The 21,749-nt window shown below is 44.0% G+C and overlaps 1 protein-coding gene across 1 annotated transcript in view; it reads left to right on the top strand.

The window, feature by feature from the left end:
- lin52 (lin-52 DREAM MuvB core complex component) overlaps positions 1–17,764 on the top strand; it is an 81,167-nt gene extending 63,403 nt beyond the window's left edge. Inside the window, exon 6 of the mRNA XM_070877578.1 lies at positions 15,650–17,764. Coding sequence (XP_070733679.1) covers positions 15,650–15,705 — 56 coding nt within the window. The 3' untranslated portion in view covers positions 15,706–17,764. The remainder of the gene's footprint in view (positions 1–15,649) is intronic.
- The last annotated feature ends 3,985 nt before the right edge of the window (positions 17,765–21,749 follow it).

Here is a 21,749-nt window from a genome sequence, read left to right as displayed (position 1 = left end):
TAATTTTAGCACTTAACATTTTGCAGCACACAATCCATTCACAAATACTAAAAATATAATTTAGTGCTAAGATAGCTTGACAGCATTTTGTGATCACGCAAAGTTATATAGCCTGCCAGACTGGCTCAGTGGTAGCACTTTTGCCTCGGAGTCAAATGATCATGAGCTCAGGTCTCACCTCACGACCCAAGCAAATAATCTAGACTGATACTCTGATGAAGTACTGTGCTTCGCATGAGATGTTAACCAAGATGCTTGATGATTCAGAAGGACCTATCCTTAATCTGCTATGCATTCAGTTTCTTTGGAGGGAGTGGGAGGTGGGCGAAGGGTAGGGGTGGATTAGAAACAGATTATAATTAGAGAACGGTCTATTTCTGACCAGGTGAAAGGTTAGCTAATACTAACCAGTAACCAGATTAAGTTTCAGAGTAGCAACCAATCTAGGGGATAGCTTTAAAAAATATTTGATCATGTATGATGCAAGTTGTACCATTACAGTTTTAAATAGAGTCCCCAACACTTACACCGTCCACTCTTATCAGAGGCAGCCACCTATATTGGGCAAATGGCACTAACTATTTGCCATTACCATAGAAGGCAGTCACAAAGGCATCTCTTATGAAGCATTAAGCGGCATGACTTTTTCAGGCAGTTCAATAAGTACTTATCCTGTGCTAACCAATTTAAACATTAATAATTTCAGCCAAAGCCGGGTCCTCGAGCAGTTTCAATCAGTTGTTTGCACCTTGTTAAAATGTGATTACCTTAGTGATGAGATTCTGGATGTAACTGCTAACAATTACGAGAGGCAGTTGCTAAGTGGAGACTTCCCGTTTAAAAAAAAAATGTGTTGGTTACTTCACTTTTTGGTTTTAACACCCATGGGCAAAACGTTTTAACACACCCACTATAGACAGTGAGGACTGTATACTTATTAATACTCTTATGTACTGATGGACAATCCTGGTACTCAACACCAGATTTAACAACTGACATCCTTTTGTTGGTATCGGAAGGTATTTAATGCTTTTTTGTGAACATAATGCATTAAGTTAAATAACATGTTACGAGAGAACAAAAAGACTAGAGTATGATTCAAAAATGGAATTAAAGGCCCACATACAAAATGAGACCATATATATTATTAAAAACAAATACCGGACAGTTAGTTCAAGGCTGCAATCTAATCTCAGGATTCAGATGATAAAATCAATTTAGGTTACTACGGAATTAATCCCGTTTTTCTTTGTAATAAATTCTGATTTAAGATGGCTGTAATTTGCTGTAAGAAAACTAAGAACAGGGCATAATTCTATTAAAGAAAACACTTGATGAGAGAATACTGATTATTAACAGTGTAATTATTCGGTATTATAAGTGGCTTGGGGTGCAGATGAATTGAATGGCCTCTATGATATTTAGAAGCAGCATTTTCCTAAATGATGGCTAAGTGGTTTTAATATTTTTTTTTTTATTCTTGAACATTTTTTTACCTGCTGAGAATGTTGACTTTTAAGCAGTGGTATGGTTCCACGGACCCCAGAACTCGTCTAGTAGCTCAATGTTTCTGCAGGTTGTTTTGACTGAGGGTGCAGCATATTTTGCCTTCATCTAATGCCCACATGCACACTTCCAGCAGGAGTTGCTGACTAGCGATCAGGCACAAGAGCCTTAATCTAGTAGCACCGAGGCCAATTACAGCTGTCCTACCGTTCCCCGCTCTCCCCCCAACAGAGATCAGCAAACCAGCACAGACTGGGGATTGAATCTGGGGCTGTAAGTATGACCTTGCTGCTCACTGGATAAATTCACTGAGCTATCAAATTAGCCTCAGTGATATATCCTTATGTTCATTTAGAGCTGTTTCGCCCTACAAACATTTATCAAGGTGCGTTACTCTAAATATATTATTCAGTACAGTACATCCTATCTGTGTTGCCCTCTTTGGAAACCATACTATAAAGATTATAGTGTATAATAAAGAAGGGTATCAAGGGGTATGGAGAGAAAGCAGGAAAGGGATACTGAGGGAATGATCAGCCATGATCTTATTGAATGGCGGTGCAGGCTCGAAGGGCCGAATGACCTACTCCTGCACCTATTTTCTATGTTTCTATATCTTATATGTGCCATGTTAATGATGGAGCTGTTAAAAATACACACTATGGCCCCAAGTTTCCACACGCGGCAAAACAGGCGCCCCTCCGAGCTGGGCGCCCGTTTTTCGCGCCGAAAACAGCGCCTCAAAAAAAACGCGCTATTCTCGAGCGCTTTGCAGCTCGATGTCTGCTTGGCGCGGCGCCCAGGGGGCGGAGCCTACCACTCGCGCCGATTTTGTAAGTAGGAGGGGGCGGGTACCATTTAAATGAGTTTTTTTCGTGCCGGCAACCCTGCGCGTGCGCGTTGGAGCGTTCGCGCACGCACAGTGCGAAGGAAACATTGGCACTCGGCCATTTTAAAAAGTGCTGCAGAAAAAGTGAAAATTTGTTTATTGAACCCTTGCAAAGGCTTGTATTTTAATTTTCTTGATATTTCTGTGTGTGAGAGTGAGGAAGTGCATTCTGTAATTAAAGATAGACTGTGATAAACGGGACACATGCACTTGTTTGAGACTATTCAAATTCTTTGTAGCTGTTCAATTTTTAACATTTTTTAATAAAACCACATTGCCCTTCCATGATCAGCACTGAGGCTTCTTGCAGCTTTCTCCCCCTGCCGTCGGTCGGGCCCGTTGGGAATGGCTGCCTCAACTTCTGAGGCTTCCTGCAGCCTTCTCACTGCCTCCGCCCCCCAGCCGTCGGGAAACCGCTGCCTGAAGCACTTTCACACAGGTAGGAACATGGTTTATTTAATCTTTTCTTTGCTTATAAATTTTTATTCAGGTTGGATTTATTTGTATAATATTTGTAGAAGTATAAATAAGGATTTATGGTAGAATTTAATGATTTCCCTTCCCCCCCCCCCCACCTCGTTCCGGACGCCTAATTTGTAACCTGCGCCTGATTTTTTTAATGTGTAGACAAGGTTTTTTCAAGCCTACAAAAATCTACACGTGCTCCATTCTAAGTTAGTTTGGAGTACGTTTTCACTGTGGAAACTTTCAAATCAGGCGTCAGTGGCCGGACACGCCCCCTTTTGAAAAAAAAATTCTGTTCCAAAGTGAAACTGTTCTACCTGACTAGAACTGCAGAAAACTTAAATGTGGAGAATTCCGATTTCTAAGATAGTCCGTTCTCCACCAGTTGCTCCTAAAAATCAGGAGCAAATCATGTGGAAATTTGGGGCCTGCATGAGGGCCTATGATCTGTTACAGTGGAATTGTACTCGGTTGTGGTCTTATACATAGAGCACCGATTCTTTCAAGTTTTCTTAAAGTAATTTCTTGCCTCGGACCAAAGGATTGTGGGACATCTATGACTGGAATTAAATGACTACAAAGTGACCCAGGATCCATTTACACTATGGGAACTGATGGAAGGTGTCGTTCAGTGCTATCAAGCGGCACTTACTTACCAATAACTTGCTCACCCATGCTCAGTTTGGGTTCCACCAGGACCACTCGGCTCCAGACCTCATTCCAGCCTTGGTCTAAACGTGGACAAAACTGCTGAATTCCAGCGGTGAGAATGACTGCCCTTGACATCAAGGCAGCATTTGAGTGTGGCATCAAGGAGCCCTAGTACACTGGCTGGAGTCAAAACTAGCACAAAGGAAGGTGGTTATTGGAGGACAATCATCTCAGCCCTAGGACATTGCTACAGGAGTTCCTTAGGGCAGTGTCCTAGGCCCAACCATCTTGAGCTGCTTCATCAATGACCTTCCCTGCATCATCATGTAAGAAATTGGGATGTTTGCTGATAATTGCAGTGTTCAGTTCCATTCACAACTCCTCAGACAATAAAGCAGTCCATGGCCACATGTAACAAGACCTGGACATTCAGGCTTCGGCTGATAAGTGGCAAGTAACATTCGCACCATGCAAGTGCCACGCAATGACGATCTCTAACAAGAGAGAGTCTAACCACTGCTCCTTGACATTCCATCGCCGAATCCCCCACCATCAACATCCTGGAGGGGGTCAGCATTGACCCGAACCTTAACTGGACCAGCCACATAAGTACTGTGGCAACAAGAACAGGTCACAGGCTGTGTATTCTGTGGCGATTGTCTCACCTCCTGACTCCCCAAAGCCTTTCCATCATCTACAACGCACAAGTCAGGAGTGAGATGGAATACTCTCCTTTTGCCTGGATGAGTGCAGCTCCAACAAGACTCAAGAAGCTCAACACCATCCAGTACAAAGCAGCCTGCTTGATTGGCACTCCCTCCACCACCGGCAAACCATAGCTGCAAGATGCACTGCAGTAACTCGTCAAGGCTTCTTCAACAGCACCTCCCAAACCTCCTACCTCTGCCACCTAGAAGGCCATGGGCAGCAGGCACATGGGAGCATCACCATCTCCAAGTTCCCCTCCAAGTCACACACCATCCTGACTTGGAAATATATCGCCGCTCGTTCAATGTCACTGAGTCAAAATCCTGTAACTCCCTCCCTAACAGCACTGTGGGAGTCCCTTTACCAGACGGACTGCAGCGGTTCAAGAAGTTGGCTCACCACGGGATGGGTAATATATGCTGGCCTTGCCAGCGATGCCCACATCCCATAACAAAAGAAAAATGGGAAGCATGTTGCAGCTTCATAATGCCAAGCGCATGTAGTGTTTCATTTCAATGCTGGGTTTGATTCTGGCTCCAGATTCAATCTGGAATCACACTATGGGCCCAAGTTTCCACATGATTTGCGCCTGATTTTTAGGAGCAACTGGTGGAGAATGGACTATCTTAGAAATCGCAATTCTCCACATTTTTTTTTTCTGCAGTTCTAGTCAGGTAGAACAGTTCTACTTTGGAACAGAATTTTTTCTTCAAAAGGGGGCGTGTCCGGCCACTGATGCCTGATTTGAAAGTTTCCACAGTGAAAACGTACTCCAAACTAAGTTAGAATGGAGCAAGTAAAGATTTTTGTAGAACTGAAAAAACCTGTTCTACACATTAAAAAATCAGGCGCAGGTTACAAATTAGGCGTCCAGAACGAGGTGGGGGGGAAAGGGAAATCATTAAATTCTACAATAAATCCTTATTTATACTTCTACAAATATTATACAAATAAATCCAACCTGAATAAACATTTATAAGCAAAGAAAAGATTAAATAAACCATCTTCCTACCTGTGTGAAAGTGCTTCAGCCAGGGAGAATGCTGCAGTCAGCCTGAGGTGCCCGTTCTTCCCGCGGGAGGGGGGAGAGGAGGAGGCGCCCGTTCTTCCCGCGGGGGGGGTAGGAGGCTCCCGTTCTTCCCGCTGGGGGGGGTAGGAGACGCCCGTTATTTCCCGCGGGGGGGGTGGGGAGAGAAGGCGCCCATTCTTCCCACATGGGGGGGGGGGGGGGGGGGGGGAGGAGGAGGCGCCCGTTCTTCCCGCGGGGGGGGGGGGGGAGGCGCCCGTTCTTCCCGCGGGGGGGGGGGGGTGGGAGGAGACAGTGAGAAGCCTCAGTGCTGATGTGCTGATGGCAATGTACTTTTATTAAAAAATGTTCAAAAATTAAACAGCTACAAAGAACTACAAAAATGGCCGAGTGCCAATGTTTTTTTTCACACTGAGCATGCGCGAACGCTCCAACGCGCACGCGCAGCGTTGCCGGCAGGAAAAAAACTAATTTAAATGGTACCCGCCCCCTCCCACTTACAAAATCGGCGCGAGTGTAGGCTCCGCCCCCCTGGGCGCCGCGCCAGGCAGACAAGGAGCTGCAGAACGCTCCAGAATCGCGATTTTTTTTTTTTAGGCGCGAAAAACGGGCGCCCAGCTCGGAGGGTCGCCCGTTTTTTATCGTGTGGAAACTTGGGCCCTATATAACTATAATGCACCAAAGCTACAGATGTAGTAAAAATGTACTCTTAGAGGGGGACATGAGAACAATAGTCATGTCACTATCAATGTGCATCCATCCTCACTATCTATGAAATAATATTTTATAGCGATTAATGATTTTTTTTTTGCATGTATATCTTCATTCAAATAAACTGATATCTTTTTGAGGAACTGAAGTTCTACATCACAAACCTTGATATTCTGACGTCGGAAATTTCCTCAAGGGCTCGCCCCATCAGCCATCATAACTTCGGTGGAAGATCGGCAGAAACCTAGTTTATGCGATTTTTTTTTTTCTAAGGTTTCTGCCAAAGTTACAGTAGCCAATCAGGAAAACGCCCAAGGAACCTTCCAACAATTGTGTCTGAGGTATTGGTGCTGAAAAAATGTCTTTAATTTTTTTATGCAAGTTCCCTTTTTACTATAAAAAAATGCAACCTAATTTGTTGTCAGTAATCAACACTGATGCCACAGTTTATAACGTGATGGGAACATTTTGATTAGATTAGTGCAGTGTATTGGCAGTTAACGTCTGTCCTCCATGATATATAGCAAGAGTTATTACTTTTCAATGAAATATTTTCTTCTGCGGGATAGTACAACACAACTTGCATTTGTGTGACATCTATAACGAAAAATGCAGGGAGCAGTGCCAGCCCTTATACATAGCCTTTTTCGATCTTACAAAGGCCTTTGACACTGTCAACCGTGAGGGTCCATGGAGCATCCTCCTTCATTTCGGATGCCCCCAAAAGTTTGTCAACATCCTTCGCCTGCTCCACGACAACATGCAGGCTGTGATCCTTACCAACGGATCCATTACAGACCCAATCCATGTCCGGTCATCGCTCCAACCCTCTTCTCAATCTTCCTCGCTGCCATGCTCCACCTCACAGTCAACAAACTCCCCGCTGGAGTGGAACTAAACTACAGAACCAGTGGGAAGCTGTTTAACCTACGCCACCTCCAGGCCACGTCCAAGAACACCCCAATCTCTGTCGTTGAGCTACAGTACGCAGACGACGCCTGCATCTGCGGACAGTGTAAGGCTGAACTTCAGGATATAGTCGATGTATTCACCGAGGCATATGAAAGCATGGGCCTTACGCTTAATATCCGTAAGACAAAAGTCCTCCACCAACCTGTCCTCGTCGCACAGCACTGTTCCCCAGTCATCAAGATTCACGGCGCGGCCCTCGACGTGGACCATTTCCCATACCTCGGGAGCCTCTTATCAACAAAAGCAGACATTGATGCAGGGATTCAACATCGCTTCCAGGGCGCCAGTGCAGCCTTCGGCCGCCTGAGGAAAAGAGTGTTTGAAGACCAGGCCCTCAAATCTACCACCAAGCTCATGGTCTACAGGGCTGTAGTAATACCCTCCCTCCTGTATGGATCAGAGGCATGGATGATGTACAGAAGACATCTCAAGTCACTGGAGATATATGACCAACGATGTCTCTGCAAGATCCTGCAAATCCCCTGGGAGGACAGACGCACCAACATCAGTGTCCTTGTCCAGGCTAACATCTCCAGCATTGAAGCACTGACCACACTCAATCAGCTTCACTGGGCAGGCCACATAATTCGCATGCCAGACATGAGACTCCCTAAGCAAATGCTCTATGCGGAGCTCCTTCACAGCAAACGTGCTCAGCGGAAACGTTACAAGGACACCCTCAAAGCCTCCCCGATAAAGTGTGACATCACCACTGACACCTGGGAGTCCCTGGCCGAAGACCGCCCTAGGTGGAGAAAGTGCATCCGGGAGGGAGTTGAGCTCTTCGAATCTCAATGCCGAGAGCGTGAAGAGGTCGAGCACAGGCAGCGGAAGGATTGTGCGATAAACCAGTCCCCCACACCACTTCCCTCAGCGAATATCTGTCCCACCTGTGACAGAGTCTGTGGCTCTGGTATTGGCCTGTTCAGCCACCAAAGAACACACTTCAGGAGTGGAAGCAAGTCTTCCTTGATTCTGAGGGAATGCCGATGATGATGATGAACATTTTGATTAGATTAGTGCAGTGTATTGGCAGCTAACATCTGTCCTCCATGATATATAGCAACAGTTACTACTTTTCAATGAAATATTTTCTTCTGCGGGAACAGGATAGTACAACATAACTTGCATTTGTGTGACATCTATAACATAATACAATATCCCAGAGCACTTCGCATCGGAGAGAATAGAACGAATGGCAGGAGAAGAATTAGGAAAGTTGACTGTATCTGTGATTAATAATAGGTTTTGAGGAGGCTTTTAATGGCAGAGAGAAGTAGCAAGATGAAGAGCTTTGGAGAGTGAGATCCAGAGGGTTGGCTGAAAGCTCTCTCACTGAATGAGAAGCCCTAGAAGGTAGGGGAGGCACATTGGGGCAGAGTCGGAGGATCACGTTGCACGGGCAGAAACATAGGGCTCAAGATGATTGCAGAGTTGGGGTGAGGCAAACCCATAGCCATGGAGGGATTTATAAAAAAAGTTAAGGATTTTGAATTTGATGTGATTGGGTACAGGGAGCAAATAAATCAAACATTAAGCTGGCTACATAAAACAATAAACCCTGTGCAGAAATTGCACTCTAATCGTACACCTACTTATTGCCCTCTGCTTTTAACTGATCTGAAACATGGAGTAGAATAAAGGTTCTCGACCTTTTGTTCCTGAGGCCCCCCTCCCATGTTATAAAAATTCTGTGGACCCCCTGTAATACAACACAGGTGTTTTGCCTGTATAAAAATTAGTGATACAATTGAGCATATAATATATATATATATAATTATTTTTGTTTTACTTAATGTGTCAGCTGTGGCTCAGGGGGTAGCACATTCGCCTCTGGGTCAGAAGGTTGTGGGTTCAAGTCCCACTCCAGGCCAGGGACTTGAGCACATGAATCTAGACTTGACACTCTAGTGCAGTGCTGAGGGAGTGCTGCACTGTCGGAGGTGCCGTCTTTCAGAGTCTGTTAAACCGAGGCCCCCCGCCCCCCATCTGCTCTCTCAGGTCGATGTAAAAGATCTCATGGCACTATTTTGAAGACGAGCAGGGGAGTTATCGCCGGTGTCCTGGCCAATATTTATCCCTCAATCAACATCATTAAAACAGATTATCTGATCATTATCACATTGCTGTTTGTGGGAGTTTGCTGTGCACAAATTGGCTGCCGCATTTCCCACATTACAACAGTGATTACACTCCAAAAGTACTTCATTGGCTGTCCAGTGGTCGTGAAAGGCGCTATATAAATGCAAGTCTTTCTTTTTGAAACTTATTGCTGGTGAGAACTAAATATCATGATAACGCCTTCAGCTATTTTATTAACTCAGACTGAAGACATTGAAGGAGTGAGTCTCACCGGATCGCAATTGTCAAGTGCTGGCCGCAGGTCCAGACTAAAGTCTCCTTCCTCTCCCTCCTCTCCATTCTCTCCCTCCTCTCCATTCTCTCCCTCCTCTCCATTCTCTCCCTCCTCTCCATTCTCTCCCTCCTCTCCTTTCTCTCCCTCCTCTCCTTCCTTCACTCCTCTCCCCCCCCCCCCCCCCCCCCCAAGGCTGCATGACGCGTGCACTCTCTGTAAAAGTCAGTGACACGCAAAGAGACTTGTCTAACCTAATGCATGATGTCCAACAGTAAGAACCTGAATTGACTGCACAGTCTTTATATCAGTGACACTTCCACTCGTCTCAATGTACAGGAGAGACTAATGATGTTTATGCCATAAACATCAGTAGTCTCCTCTGTATATTGATGGAATAAACCAACTGGTGGACCTCTTGAAATCATCTCGCTGAGAACCCCTGGCGTAGAATAAAAGGTTGGCTGTGCTACGGGTACCTGATCACAACTACACAACAAAATTCCAAGCAATTTTCTCTTCCTCTGGATGTGGGATATGCTGGCAAAGCCGGCATTTATTGTCCATCCCTAGCTGCCTTGAGAAGGTGGTGGCAGGTTGCCACCTTGAATCACTGCGTGCATAAAGATTGTTTTTACAAACAGCTAGGGTGCTTCCGAGGCATTAAGATCAGGTATTGTGGGATTGGAGTCACGTGTAGTTCAGATTTGGCAGGGCGGTGGGATGGGGGTCGTCTCCCTTCCCTGAAGGGAAGACATTAGTGATCTGGATGAGGTTCTGCGAAAATCTGACCGCTTTCCTGGTCATTCTTCTGATACCAGTCCACAAATTACAATGCCGTGATGCGAGTTGCAACTCCAGTACCATGAGTACCATACTCTGTACCCTATATTGAAAAGTTATTGCATGAGAAGACATTGGAAGTACACTTGGGATGCAACAAATTCTTGAGGTTTAGTTAATGATACTAGGTTGCTCAGATTTCACCACTGTGGTTTATTATGTCATCCAAAGCCGCTGAGCATATTTTCGCCTTGCATCTTGCAACCCATTTACCTGTTAATTATTTGAAGCTTTCGCCTTGAAAATGTCCAAGATTTGGTGGTTACAAAGGCCACCTTGGAGCTCTAGCTGTCCTCCACAGCAATGTTATTGGTGTTGGCAGTTATTGATAGATACAACACCGTCCCCTTCATGTTTGTTGACAGGTGCCAGTAGTAGGAGTCTGATTATTGACTGACACTTGACAACTGATCGAAAAACAAGCTGACCTTTTCCTCTTAGTGCTGGGGACTTGAAAGCTGCCTGCCAATAACCCTAATTTCAGATCGTTATACAACAACCTGAAAGAAGGCCTAAACCGGAGAAATATTAAGGCCGCAATAAAATCACTAATTTTACTATAATTTCAATTAGGTAAGTTAACATCTTCCCCTCACAGAAGACACATTTGATTTTTTTTTGCCTTTGAAAATGGGCTATGTCAGTGCTGTGAATGGAAGACCTTTCCACTTTTTGCACCCAGTGCTGGATGGAAGCCTCCCATGTGTAGGTATTCCTAGGTTGCAGATACACTAATGCTTCATCTGCTCTGTTCTGTATGGTTTTTTGTTTTATCGTTACTTGTTTTGTCTTATCGTTGTGTGATTGGTGCTATTTAGTATGAGAGAAGCCATGTCATGTAGGTGAAATAGTAAAATAGCTCAGACTGACATGTTAACAGAAGATAGACTGCACGAAGTGACAAGTAAAATAATAGCATTGTATTTATTTTTTGGGTGGGGGGAGCAGTTCACATATAGGGTTTGAGCAGGAAAAGTATACATTGTGGCTGAGATTTTCTGTGCTGTAAGATTCTATGATTGAATCTATAGCAGGGGAATGGGAATAATTGGATAGCTCTTTCAAAGAGTTGGCAGAGACATTATGGGCCAAATGGCCTCCTTCTGTGCTGTAAGATTCTATGATTGTATGATACAATCAATTCTATGATTGTATGCTTTTGTGCCGTCAGTCGTGATTATCTGCTCATTCACTTTAATGGGTAGATGAGCACAGAAATGGAAATAGCCAGCCTATGGCCCCAAGTTTCCACACGCGGCACAACAGGTGCCCCTCCGAGCTGGGCGCCCGTTTTTCGCGCCGAAAACGGCGCCTGAAAAAAAACGCGCTATTCTCGAGCGCTTTGCAGCTCGATGTCTGCTTGGCGCGGCGCGGAGGGGGCGGGTACCATTTAAATGAGTTTTTTTCGTGCCGGCAACCCTGCGCGTGCGCGTTGGAGCGTTCGCGCACGCGCAGTCTGAAGTAAACATTGGCACTCGGCCATTTTAAAAAGTGCTGCAGAAAAAGTGAAAATTTGTTTATTGAACCCTTGCAAAGGCTTGTATTTTAATTTTCTTGATATTTCTGTGTGAGGGTGAGGGAGTGCATTCTGTAATTAAAGATAGACTGTGATAAACGGGACACATGCACTTGTTTGAGACTATTCAAATTCTTTGTAGCTGTTCAATTTTTAACATTTTTTAATAAAACCACATTGCCCTTCCATGATCAGCACTGAGGCTTCTTGCAGCTTTCTCCCCCTGCCGTCGGTCGGGCCCGTTGGGAATGGCTGCCTCAACTTCTGAGGCTTCCTGCAGCCTTCTCACTGCCTCCGCCCCCCAGCCGTCGGGAAACCGCTGCCTGAAGCACTTTCACACAGGTAGGAACATGGTTTATTTAATCTTTTCTTTGCTTATAAATTTTTATTCAGGTTGGATTTATTTGTATAATATTTGTGTAAGTATAACTAAGGATTTATTGTAGAATGTAATGACTTCCCTTCCCCCCCCCCCCCCCCACAACCTCGTTCCGGACGCCTAATTTGTAACCTGCGCCTGATTTTTTAATGTGTAGACAAGGTTTTTTCAAGCCTACAAAAATCTTCACTTGCTCCATTCTAAGTTAGTTTGGAGTACGTTTTCACTGTGGAAACTTTCAAATCAGGCGTCAGTGGCCGGATTCGCCCCCTTTTGAAAAAGAAATTCTGTTCAAAAGTGAAACTGTTCTAAATGACTAGAACTGCAGAAAACTTAAATGTGGAGAATTCCGATTTCTAAGATACTCCGTTCTCCACCAGTTGCTCCTAAAAATCAGGAGCAAATCATGTGGAAACTTGGGGCCTATATTTCTACATTACTACTAGTGGGGTTAGAAAGTCTCGGGATCCAAATTTATAATTGCAGGATTGTGAATGGAGCATCTTCGGCTTCTCTGCATCACTTAAGTGAGAGAGAAATTGTAGAATTTTCTTCTTTTGGAGATCTTGCCTGTTGTTTGTAATGACACCTCCTTGAATTTGCGAATTAATTTATGGAGACCTCCTACAGTACAGATTATATATTTTTGTTCTCCGGATATAGGCAGTGCTTGCAAAGCCGGATTTTTATTGTCCATCCCTAGTTGCCCTCAGAAGATGGTGGTGGGCTTTCTCCTGAACTGCTGCAGTTCTTGTGTTAGGTAAGGAATTTCAGGATTATGACTCAGCGACAGTGGTATATGTTGAAGTTGGAATAATAAGCGACTTGGAGGGGAACTTGCAGGTAATGGTGTTCCCACAACATTGCTACTCTTGTCTTTCTTGGTGGGAGAGGTCAGGGGCTGGGAGATGCCGTCAAAGTAACCTTGTAGAGTTGCGGCGCTGCAAATGTAGATAACGCATTCTGCAGCCACAGTGTGCCAGTGGTAAACGGGATGGATATTGAATGCAATGGCAGGGGACCGCTCAAGTGAACTGCTCTATCCTGGATCATGTGAAGCTTCTTGAGTGTTGTACCTGCATCTTTCCAGGCGAATGGTGTGTATTGACCAGAAACTTAACTGGACCAGCAACATAAATAGTGTGGCAACAAGAGCAGGTCAGAGGCTGGGTATTTCTGCGGCGAGTGTCTCACCTCCTGACTCTCCAAAGCCTTTCCACCATCTATAGTACACAAGTCAGCAGTGTGATGGAATACTCTCCCCTTGCCTGGATGAGTGCAGCTCTAATAACATTGAAGAAGCTCAACACCATCCAGGACAAAGCAGCTCACTTGATTGGCACCCCATCCACCACCTTCAACATTCATTCCCTCCACTGCCGACGCACCATAGCTGCAGTGTGTACCATCTACAAGATGCACTGCAGCAACTCGCCAAGGCCTCTTCGGTAGCATCTCCCAAACCTGTGACCTCTACCACCTAGAAGGACATGGGCATGGGAGCACCATCACCTCCAAGTTACACACCATCCTGACTTGGAAATATATCGTTGCTGGGCCAAAATCCTGGAACTCCCTCCCTAACGACTCTGTGGGAGTACCTTCATCATAAAGACTGCAGCAGTTCAATAAGGCGGCTCGCCACCATCTTCTCAAGGGCACTTGGGGATGGGCAATGAATTTTGACATTGCAAGCGATGCCCACATCCCAGGAATGAATTTTTTAAAAATCCATCACAGTCCTGACTTGACTCTTGTGGATGATGGAGAAGCTTTGAAACATCAGGAGGTAATTCACTCGTCATGGATTACCCAGCCTCTGCCCTGCTTTTGTAACTAAGTTGTTGTTATGGCTGCTCCAATTAAGCTTCTGGTCAGTGGTGCCATTGATGATCACAAGGTGGTTGGGCTTATTCTTGTTGGAGATGGTCATTACCTGGTACTAATGTGCGTGAATGTTTCCTGCAACTTATCAGAAAAAAGAAAGACTTGCATTTATACAACGCCTTTCACGACTACCAGACATCCCAAAGTGCTTTACAGCCAATGAAGTACTTTTTGAAGTGTCGTCACTGTTGTAATGTAGGAAACGCGGCAGCCAATTTGCACACAGCAAGCTCCCATAAATAGCAATGCGATAATGACCAGATAATCTGTTTTAGTGATGTTGATTGAGGGATAAATATTGGCCAGGCTATCGGGGATAACTCCCCTGCTCTTCTTTGAAATAGTGCCATGGGATATTTTATGTCCACCTGAGAGAGCAGACGGGGCCTCGGTTTAACATCTCATCCAAAAGACGGCACCTCCGACAGTGCAGCATTCTCAGCACGTCACAGGAGTGTTAGCCTAGATTTTTGAGTTCAAGTCTCTGGCATGGGAATTCAGAGATGAGAGTGCTACCAATTGAGCCATAGTTGTCACAGCTGACTGACACATCAGTCCAAGCCTAAATCGTGTCCAGATCCTCCTGTAAGCTGACGTAGACTGCATAATTATCATGAGGTGCTTGGAATGGAGCTGAACACCTTAGTGAACAGCCCTACTCCTGACCTTATGATGGAGGGAAGTAGCTGATGATAGTTGGACTGAGGACACTTCCCCGAGGAACTTTTGCAGCCATTTTCTGGGCTGCTCGATCAGTCATTAGTCTGTCCCATTTAGCAGTAGTCCCACACTATATGTTGAAGGATGTCCTCACTGTGAAGATTAAACTTTGTCTTTGCAAGAACTCTGCTGAGGTCACTCCTGCCAGATATGCCTGTAACAGGTCGGTTCTTGAGGACGAGGTCAACTACCTCATGATGATCCACCTTGCCGCTATGTCCTTCAGGACTCTCAGTTCGGTCAATAGTAGTACTATCGAGCCTCTTTTGGTGATGTACATTAAAGTCCCCACTCAGTACATCTCGTCCCGTTGCTTCCATCAGACCCCCACTCCAAGTTGTTTTCAATATGGAGGAGTACTGATTACTACTTACCACCCCCCTCTCTCCCAACTGAAAAATCAGCAAAGAAGTTTCCTTAGCTTTGTTTGATCATGGGGTACAGTCCAATTGGAGGTCTTTCAGGGCCAAGCCCACCTAACTGTATAGCACCTCTGGGTCTATCCTACTGGTGGGACACGAGTCTGGAATGTTGACTGACCGATATGACTCCGAGTATAACATATGTCGGGCTATTGTTTGAGTAATCTGGAGGTCAGCTCTGTGAGGAGGACTGAGGTGGGAATGCCTGAGTCTTGTCCTGACCTGATGGCTGAGTTGCTAACAATAGGTCAATCCAATATTTCTCTTATGATTGTATTTTGTAGCAATCGTTTACAATTCAACCACATATTGTAGGCCAGACTGGCTAGGGGCTCTCTTCCCTGCAGAACATCAGTGGATTTTTTTGACAATCTGGCAGCTTTGATGGTTCATTTATGGGTACTAGCCCATAAATTACCAGATTTATGGAATTCAGTTTACCAGCTTGCCATGATGGTTTTGAATTCAGTACCCCACGTTGTTAATCCAGTACCATAATTGCTGTACAACAATACCCTCTCCTAGGAGGAGCAGGACTGATATAGAATGATTTAAAAAATTGTCTATGTTCTTATGTTCTTGCAAAATTTTGTTTTTCAGCACGAGAAATGACCAGAGGAAAATTCTTAAACATTTTGGAGCGACCCAAGAAGTAGCTGTAACATGCCAACCACTTGCTTTTGCAAGAAGACCCAGCACTTGTTCAGAGACAATTACTGTCCGTTGCAGATCTACAGATGCCTTCATCGGCTAATCCTTCACATGTCATCTGTTCAAACCGCCTATATAATAGAGCAACACACGATCACATCTTGTGGAGAACTTACCTTTTAGCCTATAAGGCGAATTGCTTTTAAATGGAAATGGAGACTACCATTGATACTTGGTTGGTGTAGAGGGACAGGATTTGGTTTGTCACGTGCATGTCAAATAGCGATATAATTATATTGTGGTGTACTAATCTAGATGTATTTCCCATAGTATATATAGGGTCTGCGACTTCCCTGTAACATGCAGTGAAGTAAATCCTGATGTTGCAGTTGAGCTTACGCAGAACAATAGCACTTTAATCCAAGACATGTGATTCTATCGGCACGTGTCCAACTTTCCGTAATAAATAATAGTACACCTGGTAGGGGGAGAATAACAAAAGAAAACGTTGCCTGGATATGGATATGCTTTCCACGAATCTCACCTTTGCATATTATACAGATTAACGCAAAATGGAGCATGTTTCAAAAGATGTACCGAGCTTCGTGATTTGAGGTGATGTTAGTAGACCATTCAAAATTCCCTCATGGTTTGTGAGGCCATCTCAAGCCTTTACTGTAGTAACACATTGCAGTGTATGTGTTATCTATATATAGTGATAAGAGTATATAAAAGCTCTGTTGATTGTGTACCACAGTGGTACCCGAAGGAGTGATCGATCAACAGAGAAAGGTTTAGATTGAAATGTCCAAAACAAAATAACTCGTGCTGACATTAAATTACATTCCCACCTAAATGTTACAGAACTGTGACTACCAAACAAAAAAAACTTTGATCTTTTGTTTTAAAGTGAACAAATAAAATGCCCCACTTCACTACAAAGCAATTAAAATTAATTCTGTTCAGCCCAAGACCTTTTTGATCTGGAGAAAGAAGGTGTGAAATTTTCTGAAGCAGTAGTGATAGCCAAGAGTGCATTATTGGTGTCCAGTGTCAGTGGGATAAGCGGTTTTGATTGGATGAAGGGTTTATGTCTGCTTTGCAAGGAGAATAACTTTCAATATCCCACTGATTTTTATTCTTTCGGTATCACAAGTAAACATTAAGACGCATTTAATTAGCAACTGAATAACTCTGGAAGGAAGACTTTTTTCTTGATTTCTGTTCTCCCTTCCTCCCCTGGACCACATCCGTCTTCTTCAGAGCTACCAAAGTTATGCTTTGTCATTGACCTGCAGGAGGTATAATTCAGGTGGGGTGCAAACTGCATCAGTGGACTATTGCATTTTAGGAGTTGTTGTGGGGGGGGCAAGTAGTAAGAAAGCAAATATATTTTAAACCAAATTTTGATCCAAGATTTTATATTTTAGGTGGAGGACATGCAGATAAACAAGTGATATACTTGATGAGAATGTCACACAACCGAGATTGGTGTCACTTCGGGGGGGCGCAGGGAGCCCAACTTTTAATATCCAATTTCAAACATTGTTGCATATGATTCCGCTCAGCCCAATCTCATCAGCACATTATTTGAGTTTGCTCACTGCAGGCTTCTGGTATAATGGAGACCATCCTTTAAGGATGGAATTGCAGCCTTGGTGAGTGATGCATAAGGCTGAGCTGAAGTCTAATGTTCAGGACATAGGGCCCGGGATGAAGTCATAGGACCAGACTGGAGAAAATTGCTGGAAACTTTGACCTATGAAGGGGTCTGGAGCCATCCCAAACTCGAGGAGCTTAGGTCTTAAGTGATTACTTGTGAAAGGATTGAACACTTTGTTCCGATTGTATGAATCATTGAGGCCTCCCTCCGCCCCTTCCAATGATCTTTAACAGACCGTTGAAGTTCTCAGTATTAGTCACAAGCTTAGTTTTTCCAGTTTTTTTTTAAGAAATGTGAAACAGGGCCTACTTTCATGAGCAGTCTTGTGCACAAATGAGTGGAATGTTTCTACTATATATTTTATTTTTGAATTAATAAATGTGCATTATTTAAAAAAAAAACTCTTCTTTTGATCATTTGAACTCAGCCCTTATAATTAGACGTTTTGCTTCTCATGTATTTCCTAACCGTGTGGACAAGGTAGCAAGGGTTGCCAGCATCAGGGGAAATGTATCTCGCTATGAACGTCTGCCTTCAGGAGGAGGAGTGAAGGCAGAGAAACTGGTGGAGGATAAGTGACAAGAATTGAAAAAAGGATATGCTGGAGCAACATTTTAAGTGAATTTGCTAACCTTAATTCCAAATGTCATGGTCCAGAAATTACTGCAACGGCACATCTTGCAGTGAGCGACTTGAACTGGACTTTCTCTCCCACCCTTCAGATCGCACTGTGTTTGTGCCGCAAATTGCTGGAAATGCAAATCGATTATGGCGCAATCAGGAACCTCATGAACGTTGCGCCCAATGGTCTATCTCCTTAACCAATGAAACAAAAGGGCAGAAGAAAGGAACAGAGCAAACAGGGTGCATTAGAGCCAAATTAGAGACAGAAGGAGAAATAGCGAGGGAAATAAAATAAGTGGATTAAGAGAGAGAGAAGAAAAGAAAGAGACAGAAAGGAAATGCAAGCAAAAGCATTTTCAAAAAACAAGCAGAAGAATCTTGTATTGGTCTTTGAGAAGTTATGATTGAATGGCAGGGCAGGTGTGCGAAATGTACAAACATTATCGAGCCATGAAGTAGTGAACCAGCATGATCACCATGATCAAGAAGAGTGGAACTGCTTTCATCTGAGCATGACCATTGCTAGATGAAAAAAAGACCGCGATCCTCTAGTTCGCCTTCTACCACCCGATTAGTTGCTTGATACAACTAACAGGAGCGTGGATGTCAAGACTGGCACAAAAATACTGCTGAGATAAATGATAATGTTTTTAAAAAGATCTATTTAATACCTGTGGGAGTGAGACTCCACAGCTTCATTATTCCCCTTCTGGAAACCCACGGACACTATTTGAAATTGAAGTCTGAATAATGTTTAAAATGGTTGTGAGTATAGTAGTGCTGGTGATGGTATGCTTTTAATTTCAGCATTGAATACTCTTAGGGCAGTTATAGCACTGCTGGATTAAAACTCCCTTATGTTAACAGTGTGCTTCAGCCCTAATCTCAAAAGAGTGCCCCCGTACTGCAGCAGCATAGCATTTTTCCACTTCCCTTTCCAGCCACCCTTTGGCCAATGAGTGAGATTGCCAATCCGCACTGAATTAGGCATATTGTTCTGTGAGCCTACGCGCACTAGGAACTGGATTGAGTCTACCCAAACCCAAATCACAAAGGCCCCTTACAGCCAGCAGAGGGAGGAGAGTTTTCACATCGGGCTGGGCTGGATTTGAATCTAGTTCCCAGAGCTGAAGGCTGTCTCTTGTACCCTCTTTTACCAGTCCTCCAACCCCAGTTGTTTGCAATTTTATTCTATTTTCCTATTCGCAGTTAGTTTGCAAAAATTGTACACGTTGTCTTGGTGATCTGTGGACAAAGATGCAGTCAACAGATGCTGCTTTCATAAATACTTTCGTTTTTAAAATTTTAATAATGTAATGCTGCACATAGAGCTTTCTAGTCAATGTGGTTTTCTGGTTAAGCAGTCAGCTGCCCAATCACTTAGAGGCTAATGCTGTGTTTTATGGTGGAAATAAATTTGCACTGGATTTGCTGTTCTCCCAAGAGTAGATCTTACTCAGTACAAAGGATTAAAAGGTGAAAGGTTTGACGATTTATCATGATGACTTGATCAAATAACTAATCTTTGCTGCATTCTGATGGATTCTCTTATAAAACTCAGTGGGTGTCCATTCTTCTCTACAAACCTTCCAGGTCAACATTTTGTTCCTTCCCCGCTCCCGCTCTTCCATTGATAGAAAGACTTCCATTTATATAGCACCTTACCACTTTTTAAATATCTAAAGGTACTTCACATGCTACGAACTACTATTCTAGATGAATGGAATTGTAAAGCAGAGAAGTTATACTAAACTTATATAGAACCTTGGTTAGACCATACTTAAAGTACTGTCCTCCCATTTGTTCATATTACAAAAAGAATATGGAGGCGCTGGAGAAGTTGCAAACCATTTTTATAAGGATGCTATCAGAACTAAGAGGATATACCTATCAGGAAAAATTGAAAGGCTGAGGCTCTTTGCTCTAGAAAAGAGAAGACTGAAGGGTGATCTGATTAAGATTATGAAAGGGTTTTATAGAGTAGATGTAGAGAAGATGTTTCCTCTTGTGGGGGAGTCCAAAACTAGGGGTCTAAGATAGTCACTAATAAATCCAAAAAGGAATTCAGGAGGAACCTTTTGTACTCAGAGTGGTTAGAATGTGGAACTTGCTACAACATGGAGCAGTTGAGGCAAAAAGCATAGATGCATTTAATGAGGAAGAAAGGAATAGAAGGATATGTTGATAGGGTGAGATAAAGTAAGGTGGGAGCACGTGCAGCGTAAATACCAGCATTGACATTTTTTATTCGTTCATGCAATGTGGCGTTGCTGGCAAGGCCAGCATTTATTGCCCATCCCTAATTGCCCTTGAGAAGGTAGTGGTGAGCCGCCGCCTTGAACTACAGCAGGCTGTGTGGTGAAGGTACTCCCACAGTGCTGTTACGGAGGGAGACCCAGTATTTCGACCCAGCGACGATGAAGGAACGGCGATATATTTCCAAGTCAGGCTGGTTTGTGACTTGGAAGGAAACTTGAGGTAATGGTGTTCTCATGCACCTGCTGCCCTTGTCCTTCTAGGTGGTAGAGGTGATGGGTTTGGGAGGTGCTGCCAAAGAAGCCTTGGCAAGTTGCTGCAGTGCATCTTGTAGATGGTACACATTGCAGTCACGATATGCCGGTGGTGGAGGGAGTGAATGTTTAAGGTGGTGGATGAGATGCCAATCAAGCGGGCTGGATGGTGTCGAGCTTCTTGAGTGTTGTTGAAGCAGCACTCATCCAGGTAAGTGGAGAGTATTCCAACACTCCTGAGTTGTGTCTTGTAGATGGTGAAAAGACTTTGGGGAGTAAGTTGGTGAGACACTCGCCACAAAATACCCAGCCTCTGACCTATATTGTTGCCACAGTATGTGGCTGGTCCAATTGAGTTTCTAGTCAATTGTTACCCTAGGTTGTTGATGGTGGGGGATTCGGCAATGGTAATGCTGTTGAATCTTACTTGTTGGAGATAGTCATTGTCTGGCACTTGTGTGGCGCAAATGTTACTTGGCACTTATCAGCCCAAGCCTGAATGTTGTCCAGGTCTTGCTGCATGTGGGCACGGAATGCTTCATTATCTGAGGAGTTGTGAATGGAACTAAACACTGTGCAATCATCAGCGAACATCCCCACTTCTGACCTTATGATGGAGGGAAGGTCATTGATGAAGCAGCTGAAGATGGTTGGGCCTAGGACACTGCCCTGAGGAACTCCTGCAGCAATGTCCTGGGGCTGTGATGATTGACCTCCAACAACCACAACCATCTTCCTTTGTGCTAGGTATGCCACCAGCCAATGGAGAGTTTTCCCCCCGATTCCCATTTTACTAGGGCTCCTTGGATGGAATGGCCTTGTTTCTGGACATGAAATACAATGGTCCAAAATTTGCGGTCGGTGGTTTCCCGCAGGCGGATGCCTCTGACCTGCAAAAAATCTACGAATTTACGTGATGGTCCGGGAGGTTCGGTGACTTGAGCTCCTGGGCCTCTATGCGTAGGCCTGTTTAGAAGCCCACATATTCCAGGGACGCAAGCGGTTCGTAAGCGCCCCTGGGATCACGTGGGCCAGCTCAGCCAATGCAAAGGGAATCTCCATTCATACTTTTGGGGAAACGAAATTCCTATAAGTATGAATGGAGATCATTTAAAAAAATAAATACACGAACACATCAAATACATTTTTTTTTAAAGATTTCATATTTAAAATTAATTAAAATGCCATTTAATTAAATATTTTAAACAAAAATTTAATTTTTTGATAAATTATGGGGTCGAAATTCAGTACC

This window comes from Pristiophorus japonicus, chromosome 4 (assembly GCF_044704955.1).
Source record: "Pristiophorus japonicus isolate sPriJap1 chromosome 4, sPriJap1.hap1, whole genome shotgun sequence".
NCBI lineage: Eukaryota > Metazoa > Chordata > Chondrichthyes > Pristiophoridae > Pristiophorus > Pristiophorus japonicus.
This window is presented reverse-complemented; position numbering and strand designations above follow the sequence as displayed.